The sequence below is a fragment of the Suncus etruscus genome, chromosome 7 (assembly GCF_024139225.1).
Source record: "Suncus etruscus isolate mSunEtr1 chromosome 7, mSunEtr1.pri.cur, whole genome shotgun sequence".
Classification (NCBI taxonomy): Eukaryota; Metazoa; Chordata; class Mammalia; order Eulipotyphla; family Soricidae; genus Suncus; species Suncus etruscus.
In genome coordinates, this window is record NC_064854.1 from 99,381,185 (window position 1) to 99,396,841 (window position 15,657).

Genomic DNA, 15,657 nt, shown 5'->3' on the forward strand with positions numbered 1-15,657 from the left:
CACTATACTTCCTCTCTGGCTCCATAAATTCATCAGCTTTGAACAACCTGTTCTATAGTAAAAGTAATAATTTGAATTAGAAATTATTTTAAACTATTTATAAATAATTGACACTTGAATAATCAATTAAGGCAACTAGTTTTCCTTAGTTTACCTCTCCATCTCTCCCAGTTTAATTCCTACTTGAGAGTACATTTAAGTTGCTCATGGCATCGCTTTGTTCGAATGGTAGATAAGAGGTAAACAGGAACTGAAACACAGTTAACTGAGCAGAAGATTCTACCTTCTCCAAAAATGGCCCATGGACCAACTACTTGGTAGGGGTTCTTAACTGGGAGCTGAGAGAAATACATTCAGTTTTTTTGTTTGTTTGTTTGTTTGTTTTTCTTTTGGGGCCACACCCCATAATAGTCAGAGATTACTCCTGGCTTTGCACTCAGAAATCTCTCCAGGCTTGGGGGACCATATGGGATGCCGGGGGAATCGAACCTTGGTCCGTCCTAGGTCAGCCATGTGCAAACTGACTCCTTACTCCTGGGAGTCAAATGCATATTGAACTTGGAGAAGTACAACTCTCTAGACTTGATTTGGTTTTCAATATATTTGGAATCGCTAATGGTAATATTTTAGGCCTTTCAAAATAAAATACCTCCTCATTAGAAATCAGTAGTTTTTTCTTTGATAAGTAAGAGCAAATCATTCAAGTTAAGTAGTGTGGATTATTCATATCCAAAGCAAAAAAAAAATCCTATGAACATATTTTACTAAAGAATTCTACAACTTTCATCTAGACTTTCTTGAATAATCGTAAAGTCTAAATCTTGAAATAGATATCTTTTAGAAATGTCTTTCATGTGCATCTGTATTTTGTTAGTCATGTGTTTTAGATCATATTTGTAAATCTTAAAAGACTTAAAAAAAATTCCCTGCTGCATCTGTAATTTTAAGGAGCATTTGTGACATGTTGGTGTAGTATGAGAAATTATAGATTATAATTGAATATTTCAAAAATAGTCTTCATTTAGGGCCTGGGGTTGTACCTCAACTGATATAGCCTTAGCTTACATGTACAAGGTCCTGGGTTCAATCCCTGATATGTTATGCCATCACAACCCAGCATTGCCCAGAGTGATCGTGGTAGCCCCAAGCAACAATTGGGAGTAACTCTGGCCCCCCCAGAGTACTTCTGGGAATGACTTACCTCTAGCCCCACCTATAGGTAACACAATGTAGTTCCGTTCATTATTATTTTTTTTTTTTTTGCTCTACTTTGATTATGAACAAAAGTATCTTCTCTCATTTTATTTAGAACATTGTTATATTTTGTTGTTGGCTTGTTTGTGAAATTATGGAGATGCATACTTACTTATATGATGCTTCACAGACTTGGGCTAATGTTCATGAAGTCCTGGTGTCCTTTGGAAGAAGGGTTTTGTGCTACCCACTTTATCGTCATTTCAAACTGGTGATGAAGGCCTCTGAGGACACTATAAAGATATTACAACTGGGTAAGTAAGACTGCACATTTGGGAATAAAAAAGGGGTAAGAGTTTAGTCTATAAAGAGGTAATCAGGATGTTTGCTTTGTCTCTATACTTAAGTAATGGAAATCATGCCGTCTAACTACTTTCCTTTACAGATAAGTAAAGAAATACTCTCTGTAGATGTATCATCACAGAGAAGTGTTGTACTCCTTGTGTAGGGTAGGGAGTGTAAATAGAAATGGTATATGTAGTATTCCAAACCATTTCGTATTAGAGTTGATCACCTCATTCATTATCTCTTGGATGCCTGTAATTTTCTGAGCACTATCCTACTAGTATGGGTGAAATAATACAGTTAAATTCCTTGCTTTTGTGAAGTTTACAGTTTAGCCAGAGACATGGATGAGAAATAAGTAATTACAATGTAGTGCAAAAGCTCCCTGATGGGTAAAGTATACTAGTTATTGGGAAGGAGAATGAACCTGAACTTGTAAGGTCAGTAAAACTTTCTAAAGAAAAGTATAACTACTCTGAGAGCTTTAGACTATTGCTAACTTCAACCTTAAAAACAAATACTTGTGGGCCCAGAGAGATAGCACAGCGGTGTTTGCCTTGCAAGCAGCCGATCCAGGACCAAAGGTGGTTGGTTGGAATCCCGGTGTCCCATATGGTCCCCCGTGCCTGCCAGGAGCTATTTCTGAGCAGACAGCCAGGAGTAACCCCTGAGCACCGCCGGGTGTGACCCAAAATCCAAAACAAAACAAAACAAAAAAAAAACCTAAATACTTGCTACCTTTAAGGGTGTGGAAAATTCTGAGCTCGAAGCAAATTCCAAAGGGTCCATAATAGCATCGGAGGAATGAGTATGTCATTTCCATTATAATGGGTTTGAAGAAGGCAACATCTGTTTTTCTGCATTAAGTTCTGGCACACTTATTTAAAAGTCACTTTCAATACTTCATGGTCATATCTTATATTTCCCCCCAGGGAATTTTACTAGAACTTATAGGTAAAAATTCTTCTGGTGGTTTAGTTTTCAGACTTCAGAAGGGAAGTAGGGGAAAGAGAGGAAGTCATCTTAATTCCCAAGCAGCATCATTGGCTTGGAGGAAGAATTTCATCTTCAAAGTTTTATTCCGCCCAGACATCACTTTTATTTTATTTATTTATTTATTTATTTATTTATTTATTTATTTATTTATTTATTTATTTATTTATTTATTTATTTATTTATTTATTTGGTTTTGGCCCATACCTGACGGTGCTCAGGCTTACTCCTGCCTCTTTGCTCAGGGATCATTCCTCATAGTGCTTGGGGAACCAAGTGCTCTACCTGCTATACTATCTCTCTGCCTCTCCTGGGCTTTGCTTTGACTCTTGGGTAGCCTGTATCTTCTTGAACTGCAGGGGTTGACATGTAGGAAAGCCTTGTTTGAAGTAAACTCAAAGTAAAGGATAATTATAAAAATGGATCATAAGTAAACGAAAGCTATCTCATTATTTAACTATTTATTTTTAACCAGCTAAAGTTCATTGTGGAGGACTGTTGGTTATAGGATAGCAGAGCAACTTCCTTTGAGAACTTTGTAAGTGTTTAAATTAACAGTGGGAAATAAGCTGTCTCCCTCCCCTGGTTATTGTCTATATTTGTAAAAATCGCCTTCAAAAACTAATCTTATGGTGAAAGACCTTTTGGTTTTACTTGAGTTCCATGTTATAATTTTTTGTTTAAGTTGTGCGTAATTATCTGTGGATTATTCATATGTCAGCCAATTTGTGGTTATCCTGTTAAATCTTGGCTTCCAGATATGATCTCCATGTACTGTGTGTGTATGGATGTGTGTGCTGAAGTGCATGTACGTGTGCGAGCATGCGCACATACAAACAGGCTGGTTTTTTTTTTTTTCAAGTAATTAGTTCTCTGATTGCATAACATGAATTAATTTGATTGCTTTGACTTACACTGTAATCACTGAAACAGTTTTAGGATGAGAAAATTGAAATTTTGACTTAACTTTTCCTCATTATTGATTTGGCAGAAGTAGTCTTATCAATTGTGTTATGGTAACAACAGAAAACTTGAAATGAGACCGAGCTTCTAAAAGTGAATCTGAACCTTCTTTGGACCATACACATTATGTTCTATGACTATAGTTAGTGTTGAAATGGAGAAGCTGGATGTTTAGAACTTGTGCCAGAAGTTGTGAGAATCACATACTCATATAGATGGGGATTCAAAGAGATGAGAATTATAATTTTGATTGTACAGTTATTTTGTTTTGTTTTTGAGCCACACCTGGAGATACCTAAGGGTTGCTCCTGGCTCTCATGCAGGATTTACTCCTGGTGGTACTCATGGGACCATATGGGATGCTAGGGATTGAACCTGGGTTGGCTGCTTGCAAGGTAAGGGTACTATCACTCTGGTTCCTGTAACTGTACAGCTGCATGACTCAGATACTGTCACTGCTATTGAAGAGTCTGTGTGTTTGTAGTGGAGGTAATTCTGGTTTCATAGTTAATGCTTTTCAAAAATGAATTTTGCCTACTCCTCCCTCAGAATGCAATCCATCACAGTGATCACATGTTTTTCCTCCTTCATATTTGGGACTGACACATCTTGTGATCCATAGAAGCTACTATTCCTGGCTCATTGCTTAGGGATCACTTTTGGCAGTGATCAGCACCACGTATTGAGCTCAGAGCATTGGGATGGAGCTTGCGCTTCCTGTATGCAAAGTCTTTGTTCAATTTTCTTGAACTATCTCTCCAACCCTAACAATTATATTTTATTACAAAGATTACTGCTACTTTAGTCTAAAGTAACAGATAATATTTTACCCAGGAGCAATACTGATCTAAATGGAATGAATTTTTCTTTCTTTTTTTTTTTGAAAAATTTTTTTATTTTATTTAAACACCTTGATTACATACATGATTGTGTTTGGATTTCAGTCATGTAAAGAACACCACCCATCACCAGTGAACATTCCCATCACCAATGTCCCAAGTCTCCCTCCTCCCCACCCGACCCCCGCCTTTACTCTAAACAGGCTCTCCATTTCCCTCATACATTCTCATTATTAGGACAGTTCAAAATGTAGTTATTTCTCTAACTAAACTCATCACTCTTTGTGGTGAGCTTTCTGAGGTGAGCTGAAACTTCCAGCTCTTTTCTCTTTTGTGTCTGAAAATTATTATTGCAAGAATGTCTTTCATTTTTCTTAAAACCCATAGATGAGTGAGACCATTCTGCATTTTTCTCTCTCTCTCTGACTTATTTCACTCAGCATTGGAATGAATTTTTCAAGCCTAAGGAATACTTTAGTATTTACAGACAGACTCCTGCATTTAATTGATTGACTCAGACCTCAGTCTTTAAGAAATCGTGAATTTGCTTAATCCCACTTCATGTAGCTTTTACAAAAATTCCTTACTAGACCTTTGGCTCTATTCAGTTTTGCAGTCCTCTGCCTCCAGACTACCATGCATTTATCTCTTTATGCTGCTTCAAGTCTAATCCAAATTCCTTTAAGGGCGGGCAGAAAAGGTACTTTGTCTCTTAGGTTCCATTTCAGACAGTAGTATGGGGCCTACTCGTGGAGTTGCTCTCTGGGGATCAGGAATTTTGGAACATATGATCATCCTTTCTTTCCTCCATTTCTGACAATCTAGAAGTTTTCCGTATCCATTCTTTTGAGAATGGGGAGAATCCTTCATGGAAGTGTCACTTGGCTGCTATTCCTCATTGAAAGAAAGTGGGGAAAAAAAGTATCAAAAGAGAAGCAGCTTTTTGTTTCCAGAAATTTTATTCTATATAGAAGTGACATATTTGATTGGCATTTTTTTAGCCAGTTTGTTATTTGAATGAATTTCTAGATTTCCTCAATCTTTATTGAGTCATTCCATACTTGTCTATACCCCTTTATAGCTATGAAACATATAAAACAGTGACCACTGGTTTCCCCTTTGAGCTCATTCTATGGATTCTTTCTTTTATTGTCTCTGTATGGTATAGATGTCCTATAAAATCCACATACCCTTTAGTTTATAATAACTATTCTGTAACTTTTTCTATCACTTTAAATTCTAAGAGAATTTAAATTCGTTAGTTAGAATGGCCTTTTTGAATTGAACTGGGAAAATAAATCTTCCCATCTCCAGTTTGGGCCTGCCTCAGCTTGGGAAGCTGGTGGTGCGAAGGGGCCTGTTTGCTCTTGCAGGAATCACTGCTGCTCCCAGATCCAGGCAGCTCCTCCAAGCAGCCACCTCTGGCCACAGCTTGATGAGGTTTTCAGACATAGGTGAGACTCTAGTCTAGAACTTAGAGTTTCCAGGGTAGCTAAGCTTATGCTCTCCAAGGACCCTTCAGGCCCCTGGTTCTCTTTCTTTTAAGGCAACAAGAAAGACCCCGCTCACCTCTCCCTCTTGTAAGAGGGTAGTAGAAATCTCACAACTACTCCCATATCTTTTTCTGAAGGGTTTTCTTGGACCATTTTACCCTTTAACCCCTCCCTGTAAGGGAATTAGGATAAGTGGGGGTGGGGCATAGGGAGGTGATTGTAATTAATTATATGTTTTTTTTGTTTGTTTGCTGGCCTTCATTTATTTATTTATTTTTGCTTTTGAGAAGTACCTGGAAGTACTTTGGGATTAATCCTAACTCTATGCCCAGGGATCTTTCTTGGCAGGGCTTGGAAGGCCATTGGGATGCTGGAGATTATACCTGGGTTGGTCCTGTCAAGCAAATGTACTTACCAACTATACTCCAGCCTCTCATCAGTCAGTTTTTCACCAGTGTGGAGAGCTAATCATCTCTTTTTGAAATATGGGAATACTTGATAACCTGTTTTGTTCTTGATGAGTCTCATCAGAAATGAGCAAGGAGAGTCCTGTTTATTTATGCTAGCACAGTAATAAATGCATATTAACTGCTTTCTGTGTGCCTGTGCTAGTCTAAGTTCTTTTTTCCTTTTCCTTTTGAGACACACCCAGTGGTACTCAGGGCTTACTCTTGGCTCTGTGCTCATGGATCATTTCTGGTACAACCTGGGTCATATGGGGTATCAGAGGTTGAACCTGGGTCGGCTGTATGTAAGGGAGGTGTTCTACCTCCGGTCCCTTGTTTTTTTTTTGTTTTGAGGCCACACCTGGCAATGCGAAGACCTGGTTTTTCACTCAGCCTGGCTGGGTAAGGGAGTATGAGGGGGTTCCATGTTCAATAGCAGAATGAATGCTTTGCATACATTAGGTCCTGGGTTTGATCTGTGGCACTGCCAAAAAATAAAAAAAAAAAAAAAGCAAAGGAATAACAACTAGTTTTGGAGATTGAAGTATAAATCCTAGGTAAGAGAGCACATCAGCTTCAATTTCTCAGTGATAAGATTATGCTATTTCAGGGGCTGGAGAGAGAGCACAGCGGTGTTTGCCTTGCAAACAGCCGACCCAGAACTTAAGGTGGTTGGTTCAAATCCCGGCATCCCAAATGGTTCCCGGTCAGGAGTAACCCCTGATCACCGCCGGGTGTGGCCCCAAAACAAACAAACAAAAAAGTTTATGCTATTTTATGAACTTACTCATGTTTTTTTACTGACAATATTCAAACTACTTTTTCCATCCTGTCCAAAATCACCCAAACTTCAAGTTCCAATTTAAAAATAAAGTCCTTTCTGAAACTTCCATTGACCTTTATGAGAATTATTGCATCACTTTTTTTTTTTTTTTTGGTTTTTGGGCCACACCCGGCGGTGCTCAGGGGTTACTCCTGGCTGTCTGCTCAGAAATAGCTCCTGGCAGGCATGGGGGACCATATGGGACACCGGGATTCGAACCAACCACCTTTGGTCCTGGATTGGCTGCTTGCAAGGCAAACGCCGCTGTGCTATCTCTCCGGGCCCGCATCACTTTTTTTAAGAACTTAATCTGCATTTTTGGGTTTTGGGTCATACCCACAGCGCTTAGGGATTACTCCTGCTCAGAAATTGTTCCTGGCAGGCTTGGGGGACCATATGGGATGCAGGGATTCATACCACTATCCTTCTGCATGAAAGGCAAATGCTCTACTTCCATGCTATCTCTCTGGCCCCATAATCTGTATTTTTTTAAGGTATTAACCATAGTCTAATCTATATTTTGTGCTTGTGATTAATATCTTAGCTCCTCTATTAGCACAGAGGCTTGCCAAATAGAGTATTTAAGTCTAACATTTCTATCTAATCTTCTTGATATTTAGAGTGTGCTTTGTACATAATAGCATTTTTGACAAAATGCTTGATAAAATTGAATTAGCAAATAATAGATTAACTTATCAATTAAAAGGTACTTCAGTGGGAATAGAAACTATAGTAAAAGATGAAAATCAGAATTCAATTAAGAGTTAGAAGTCTAACTTCTCTATAGCTACAATGTAAATGGCTCAAATATATCAGTTTCTTTGGCTTTAGATTTTCATCCACAGTAGTTCTCCTTTGAACTACTTACTAGAAATACAATTGTAAAAAGATGTATTGTTGGAAAATTTCATTTAATGTTACCTGAGGGCATGAGTCAATCTATTGTACTCCCAGATTCATCTTAGAACATCTTGACATAGTTCTCCAAAAACACTTGTTGAATAATTCTCAAAACAGCTCCACACAAAGCTATAAGAGTAAAAGTTAAAAGGCCTACCATTTCTTATTTTTCTTTTCTTTTTTAATTTTTTTATTTTTTGGACCAGACTTGGCCATGTTCAGGGGTTATTCCTGGTTCTGCACTTGGGAATCACTCCTGGTAGGCTTGGAAGACCATATAGGTTGCTGGGGATGAACCCAGGTCAGTCACATGCAAGGCAAGCACCATACCTGCTGTGCTATTGCTCTGGCTTCTAGCAGTTCTTTTAAGTGTCCATAATTGAGAACTTAGAAGTTAATATAAATATCAACACTGGAAATCTTTGTGATGACATCTTTCTTTTTTAAACCTTGGGTAACCTCAGTTACAATTTAGTAAACTGGAAAAAGTCCAATTCTCATGCTAAAAAGAAATTCTTTTAAGATTTCAAGAAAAACTACAGTTTATAAAATATACTTGCATACCTCAACTTCTTGAATCATCACTTTCAAAAAATGTCTATAGTGTTCCTTCTTTTTTGGCCACACCTGGCAATGCTCAGGGGTTAGTCCTGTTTGTATACTCAAGAATTACTCCTGGGAGGGCCCGGAGAGATAGCACAGCGGCATTTGCCTTGCAAGCAGACGATCCAGGACCAAAGGTGGTTGGTTCGAATCCCGGTGTCCCATATGGTCCCCCATGCCTGTCAGGAGCTATTTCTGAGCAGACAGCCAGGAGTAACCCCTGAGCACCGCCGTGTATGGCCCAAAAACCAAAAAAAAAAAAAAAAAAAAAAAAAAAAATTAGTACTGGGAGTGCTGAGGGAACCATAGAGGTTGCCAGGGATCAAACCTGGACTGGCCACATGCAAGGTAAGCACCTTCCTCACTGTACTCTCTCCATGCTATCCTTTTTCTGGGGGGAGGGGGTTTGGGCCACACCCAGTGAATTTCATGGGTTACTCCTGGCTATGTGTTCAGAAGTCACTCCTGGCTTGGGGGACCATATGGGACGCCGGGTCCATCCTAGGCTAGCGCTGGCAAGGCAGACACCTTACCTCTAGCACCACCACGTCTGCGCCTCCATGCTACCTTTTAATTCAGGGGTCTCAAACTCGCGGCCCGCGGGCCGTTTGCGGCCCTCCATACAACATTTTGTGGCCCGCGGCTGGTCTTCAAGTATCACAATATTCACGATTATTCACTTACCGAATAGTCGCAATAAAAATCGCATTAATAAGAAAAAATTGCATTAAACATTTGCATACCCTGAGCAGTTCCGTTCGGGGTATGCAAATGTTTAATGAGATATTTTGTGATTTTTTTCTTACTAATGCGATTTTTATTGCGAATATTCAGTAAGCGAATAATCGCGAATACTTTGCTCCCAGTGCAGACATCATTTCCACTGCTCCTGCCCGCTGTCCCTTGCATTATCAGAGGCCTAAGGGAGAGAAGGGAGAGAAGTTTATTACAGAATTAGATTTTGTCATCCCTTCATCATGACTTCATCAAAGCCTGCAGTGAAGAGAAAGATTGATGACGAGCACAGACAATTTCATCAAAAGTGGGAGACGCAGTATTTCTTTGTTGAGCACAGGGCCATCCCCACATGTCTTATTTGATCAGAGAAAGTTGCAGTTCACAAGGAATACAACTTTAGTCAACTAAACATGATGAGGAATGTGCAGATTATCAAGGAAATGAGAGAGAGCCAAGTGGTTGTCAGTCTTAAAGCATGTCTAATGAGGCAACAAGATTTCTTCAAGAAAGCAACCAAAGAGAATGTTGCATCAGTGGAAGCTAGTTACATAGTTAGTGAGATGATTGCTAAGGCAGGGAAACCATTCACAGAAGAAGAGTTTGTTGAAAAATGCATGTTACAGGCTGCAAGTATTATCTGTCCGGAAAAGAAAGGTCAGTTGAGCAAAATCAGCCTTTCTGCCAACACTGTGGCATTTCTGACATGTCAAGTGACATTTATCATCAACTGTGTGAGAAAGCCAAATGTTTTGATGCATACTCAGTTGCTCTTGACGAGGGCACAGATATAACAGACACTGCACAGCTCACAATTTATGTCCGTGGTGTTGATTGCAATTTTGAATTGACAAAGGAGCTGCTCACAATAATTCCAATGCATGGCCACACCACCGCTAATGAGATATTTCGGCATCTGTGTGATGCCATTGAGAATGCAGGTTTGCCATGGAAGAGGTTTGTTGGAATAATAACGATGGAGCACCATTGATGACAGGGAGGAAAAATGGACTGGTGGCACTTGTTCAAAAAAAAACTTGAAGAGGAGGGTGTAGAGAAGGCTATTGCTCTTTACTGCATTATCCATCAGCAGGCCCTTTGCAGTAAATGCCTGCCGTGTGACAATGTGATGTCTGTTGTTGTGAAATGCATCAACCAAATCAGATTCAGAGGCTTAAAGCACAGGAGGTTCCGTGCTTTTTTAGAGGAAATGGAGTCAGAATATGGAGATGTGCTCTATTTCACCGAGGTACATTGGCTCAGCAGGGGAAATGTCCTGAAAAGAGTTTTTGAGTTGAGAGAAGAAGTGAAAGCCTTCATGGAGAAGGATGGGAATGCTGTTTCTGAATTGAGTGATCACAAATGGCTCATGGACTTAGCTTTCCTTGTTGACATCACACATAAGCTGAATGTACTAAACAAGATGTTACAAGGTCCGGGGAAGCTTATCAGTGCTGCCTATGACAGTGTGAGAGCATTCTCCACAAAACTTGTGTTATGGAAATCCCAGCTCTCTCAGACAAACCTTTGCCATTTCCCAGCATGCAAGGAACTTGTGGATGCAGGCATACCATTTGGTGGTGAGAAATATGTTGATGCTATTTTTAAGCTAGAGAAGAAATTTGATCACAGATTTGCAGACTTCAAAAAGTACAGAACCACTTTCCAAATTTTTGTGGACTCCTTTTCCTTTGATGTGCAAGGTGCCTGTCCTGTGCTTCAAATGGAGTTCATTGACCTGCAATGCAACTCTGATTCCAAAGCCAAGTTCAGGGAGATTAGTGGAGAAGCACACATGCATGGACAATTTTTGAGAGAATTGTCCCCCAGCTTCCCTGAGCTTTCCCGAATGTTCAAGTGCACCATGTGCCTTTTTGGGAGCACATATTTGTGTGAAAAATTATTCTCCACATTGAACTTCAATAAGTCAAAGTACAGGTCTAGACTTAATGATGATCATCTTCAAGCCATACTGAGAGTCTCAGCTGCGTCCTCTGTAAAGCCAAATATGGTTCAGATTTGTGAGAAGAAGCACTGTCAAGTCTCTGGCAGCAAGGAATAGGCAAAAGATGCCATGTTCAGAAGAACTGTTCATGATCTTCATTCATGTTCAGAAGAGATAATTAAAGCTGTTAATAATGACGTTTGAGGACTTTTTTTTTTTTGTGAAACCCCTTATGTGGACCTGCTTCACCCTGATTGTGCCTCCTGTGGCCCCCAGGTAAATTAAGTTTTAGACCCCTGTTTTAATTGCTATAAAATCAGTGATTTTCTTTGATGTGCATTTGTAAGGAAGTAACTATACGTTTTATTTCTTTAAGAGAATCAAGGCAAAAAATTGTATATCTTTAGGATACAATTTGGATGTAGATGGCCTGGGAATAGGCATGAAGTTGTGAGTTTGATCCCTGGTACCAACCCCACATGAGGAGTGCGATTCCCTAGCAATGAGGCACCCTCACCCTACAATCACTGTGTGACCCTCAGTCATCAAAACAACAGTAACAACAAAGGAAGATAGAAATATTAATATTGGAACTTAGAGGAAGTCAATGAGTATTTCTTTGTGTTTATTGGAAAACATGAAAGAATTACATTTCTGCAGTTCGTTGTTTCTTTAAGTAGGAAGTAAATACTGAAAAAAATCACACATGGCAGACACTCAATAGATATTAATCAACTCTTTTTCTGTGCAAGGCACTGCAGTAGAACAGTGAAGACTTTTAAAAGTAAAATGTTTGGTTATTCCTTTTAAAGAGTTGATTCTAGGGGCCAGAGAAATGGTACAGCAGGGCATTTGCCTTCAATGCGACCACCCCACAAGGACCTCAAGCCCACAAGGAGTGATTCCTGAGCACAGAGCCAAGAGTAACCTGGGAGCACTGCTTGGTGTGGAACCCCTCCAAAAAAAAAAAAAATTGAATGTGATAAGACAAAAGGTAAGATAGAAAATATAAATATAGGATAAAATACAAAGGAGAAAATCCCTTAAGTGTGAGTCTTTCCTTCCTCTGAATAGCTAGAGCAATTCTAAGAAAAGAAAAGGGAGTTTTAGGATATCTCAATTTTGAATTGTACTATAAAACTATAGTAATCAACACTCTGTGGTCTTGGAGTAAAGAGAGACATGTACACCAGTGGAATACTATTCAAAGTGTGATAAACCCTCAGATGGATGGACAATTCATCTGGCCTTGTTTTTTCAATGGACTCTTTTGGGGAGGGCTTGATCCCATTGCTCAGGGCTCACTCCTGGCTTTGTACTTTGAATCACTCCTGACAGGCTTTGGGGGACATCATAGAATGCCGGTGGTTGAACTCTGATCAGCTGTTTGCAAGGCAAACTCCTTGCCTGCCTTGTTTGCCTGTGTCTGATCTATCTTTAATGGAATTCAATATCTAAATATAAAACATATTGACTGTTATTCATATTTTTATTGATTAAATAGTATTGTATAGCCCTGTTTTAACCAAAACGAACTTTCTTTTATAGCCATATTCATCCTATATGACCTGCGACCAAAAGAATAAAAATGGAAAGAAAGCTAGTATTTCATGATACGTGTCATGTATTCTGAAATTCAATTTAAAAATGTTATTATATGAGACCATATTGGAAACAAATCATATTTACATATTTCTCACTATTTTGTCAAAGCCATGAGTCAGCCATGATCATCACTGGGTGTATCCCTCCAAGCCCCAAAAAAGAGAACTAAAAAGCAGGTATCTTTAGAATAAAATTTCTTTAAATGAAGTCAAGATTTTAGGGAGCAGTATACATGTCATGGCCTGTCTGAGAGCTCAGGTCATTTGGTGTAGGCTATCAGGTTAGATTTGGACTCGAAACAAGCTGAGCACCAGCCTTTCTCACACATTTTGGTTGTGTCCATTTCCACTTTGGTGAGGCTTCTATTCAGTCTCTTTTAACCCTGGCCTGAGAATGAAATGCAGCACTGCATGAGATCCAAATTAGTTTAGGAGAAAGAGATAAGACATGCCCTGTATTTTCTAAGTATTTATAACTAGAAACCTTAATTTATATATAATTTATATAAAATATATAATATATTATTTACATATATAAATAATAGAACTCTTATCCTTTTCACCTTATTTGTAGTATTTCCATTCCAACCAGTACCTGGCCAAAGTAAAGGGATGAGTTATAGGATTCGTGCACCTTACCCCATTCTGATGCCATAGGATGCTTTTGAATTGGGTTGAGAAGAGACTTGACAAGTAAGGAGAGTGAAGTGCAGTGGTTATTACTGAAAGAATGTGCAGGATTAGGAACTGGAGTGATAGTACAAACAGGTCAAGCATTTGCTTTGTATGAGGCCAGTTTGGGTTTGATCCTTGGCACCTCATCTAGTCTCCTGGGTCTGCTGGAGTAATTTGTGAGCACTGCAGGATATAGCTCAAACCCCAAAAAATTAAAGGGAGAAGTAGAGGAGAGTATTCTTCAGGAAGCTGAAGAGATCTGAAGAAGGGGAAATTAGGAAGTAAAACATCTAAGAAGCTGTACTCTCGTTTGACTAGAATTTGAGTGCTCTGACTATCCTTATCCTAGGGAATAATTTTGGCAATGGAAGCACTCCACTGCAGGGAGTCTCAGGCCCTTGATCTGGAGTGATCTGCCTTCCTCCCTCCTTTATCATATGTCAAATGCTTACCTGGTCATTGTCGCATGTAACTTTTCCAGTGGTTGAATAACTTCCTCTTTTAACTTATATGAGGAAATTTACATATAGTACCATATAACTAAGAAATGAATCCAAGTGCTGCAGACCCTGTCCCAAGTGTATAATCACTTTTACTCTTGGTGAAAATTAGCTAAAAACTGTACAACAGGGGTCTCAAACTCAATTTACCTGGGGGCCGCAGGAGGCAAAGTCGGGGTGAGGCAGGGCCGCATAGGGATTTCGCTTACTGAATATTCGCAATAAAAAATTGCATTAGTAAGGAAAAAAAATCACAAAAAATCGCATTAAACATTTGCATGCCCCAAACGGAACTGCTCGGGGTATGCGAATGTTTAATGCGATTTTTTATTAATGCGTTTTTTATTGCGATTATTCGGTAAGCGAATAATCGTGAATACTGTGATATTTGAAGGCTGGCCGCGGGCCACAAAATGTTGTATGGAGGGCTACAAAGGCCACGAGTTTGAGACCCCTGCTGTACAACATATGTAATTTTTTGCTTGTTTGTTTTTTGGTGGGGGCACACTTGATGGTGCTCAATAATTATCCCTGACCCTGCTCAAGGATCATTCCCTGCAGGCCAGCAGGGCTGAGGGGATCATATAGGGTTTTCAGGGATTGAACCCTGGTCGGCCAAGTGCAAGACCCTACCTATTATCTCTCTGACCTCTAAGCATAATCTTTATAATGCCCTTAGTTTGTTTGCTTGTTTTTTGTGGGAGAGGGCATGCCCAGCGGTGTTCAGGTGTTAACTCTTGGCTCTGTGCTCAGAAATTGCTCCTGGCAGGCTTGGAGGACCATATGGGAAGCAGGGGTGGGTGTGTGTTTCAAACTCTGGTCAGTCCCAGGTTGTCCGCATGCAAGGCAAATGCCCTAGCATTGTGTTATCATTCTGGCCCTTGCCCTTAACTTTTTAGAATTTGGGGTCAGAATTCTGAGATATTCATTGCATAATAACAAATTTTTTTTGTTTTTGTTTTTTGGTTTTGGGCCTTACCCAGCAGTGCTCAGCAGTTACCCCTGGTGCTACACTCAGGAATTGCTTCTTTCAGGCTCAAGGGACCTGCCGAGTCTGCTGCATGAAAGAGCAGTGCCCTACCCACTGTACTGTCTCTCCAGCCCCACATCATAAAACTTTTTATGTAACTTTTTAATATATTTATATTAAATCATCTCCGCTAAGTTATATTCACTGGACAGTGATTAAAATAAAAAGAACCATAATTCAGTTTTCCCAGCATGCACCTCACTTTCCAGCCTGTGTATTTATAGTGCTCAAGTGAGGTTTTGATTCCATTCATTTTCTTTTTTTTTTTTTTTTTTTTTTTTTTTTTTTTTTGGTTTTTGGGCCACACCCGGTAACGCTCAGGGGTTACTCCTGGCTATGTGCTCAGAAGTTGCTCCTGGCTTGGGGGACCATATGGGACGCCGGGGGATCGAACTGTGGTCCGTCCAAGGCTAGCGCAAGCAAGGCAGGCACCTTACCTCTTGCACCACGGCCTGGCCCCGATTCCATTCATTTTCAACATAATCATCAGTACTTCTGGTTTTGTTTGTTTGTTTTGGGGCCACCACACCCAATGTTGCTCAAGGGGTTCCTCTGGCCTCCGTTCTTTA

General features: G+C 39.7%; 1 protein-coding gene across 1 annotated transcript in view; it reads left to right on the forward strand.

The window, feature by feature from the left end:
* Positions 1-15,657, forward strand: part of SHQ1 (SHQ1, H/ACA ribonucleoprotein assembly factor) — a 141,377-nt gene that overhangs the window by 48,475 nt on the left and 77,245 nt on the right. Inside the window, exon 9 of the mRNA XM_049777015.1 lies at positions 1,385-1,508. Coding sequence (XP_049632972.1) covers positions 1,385-1,508 — 124 coding nt within the window. The remainder of the gene's footprint in view (positions 1-1,384; positions 1,509-15,657) is intronic.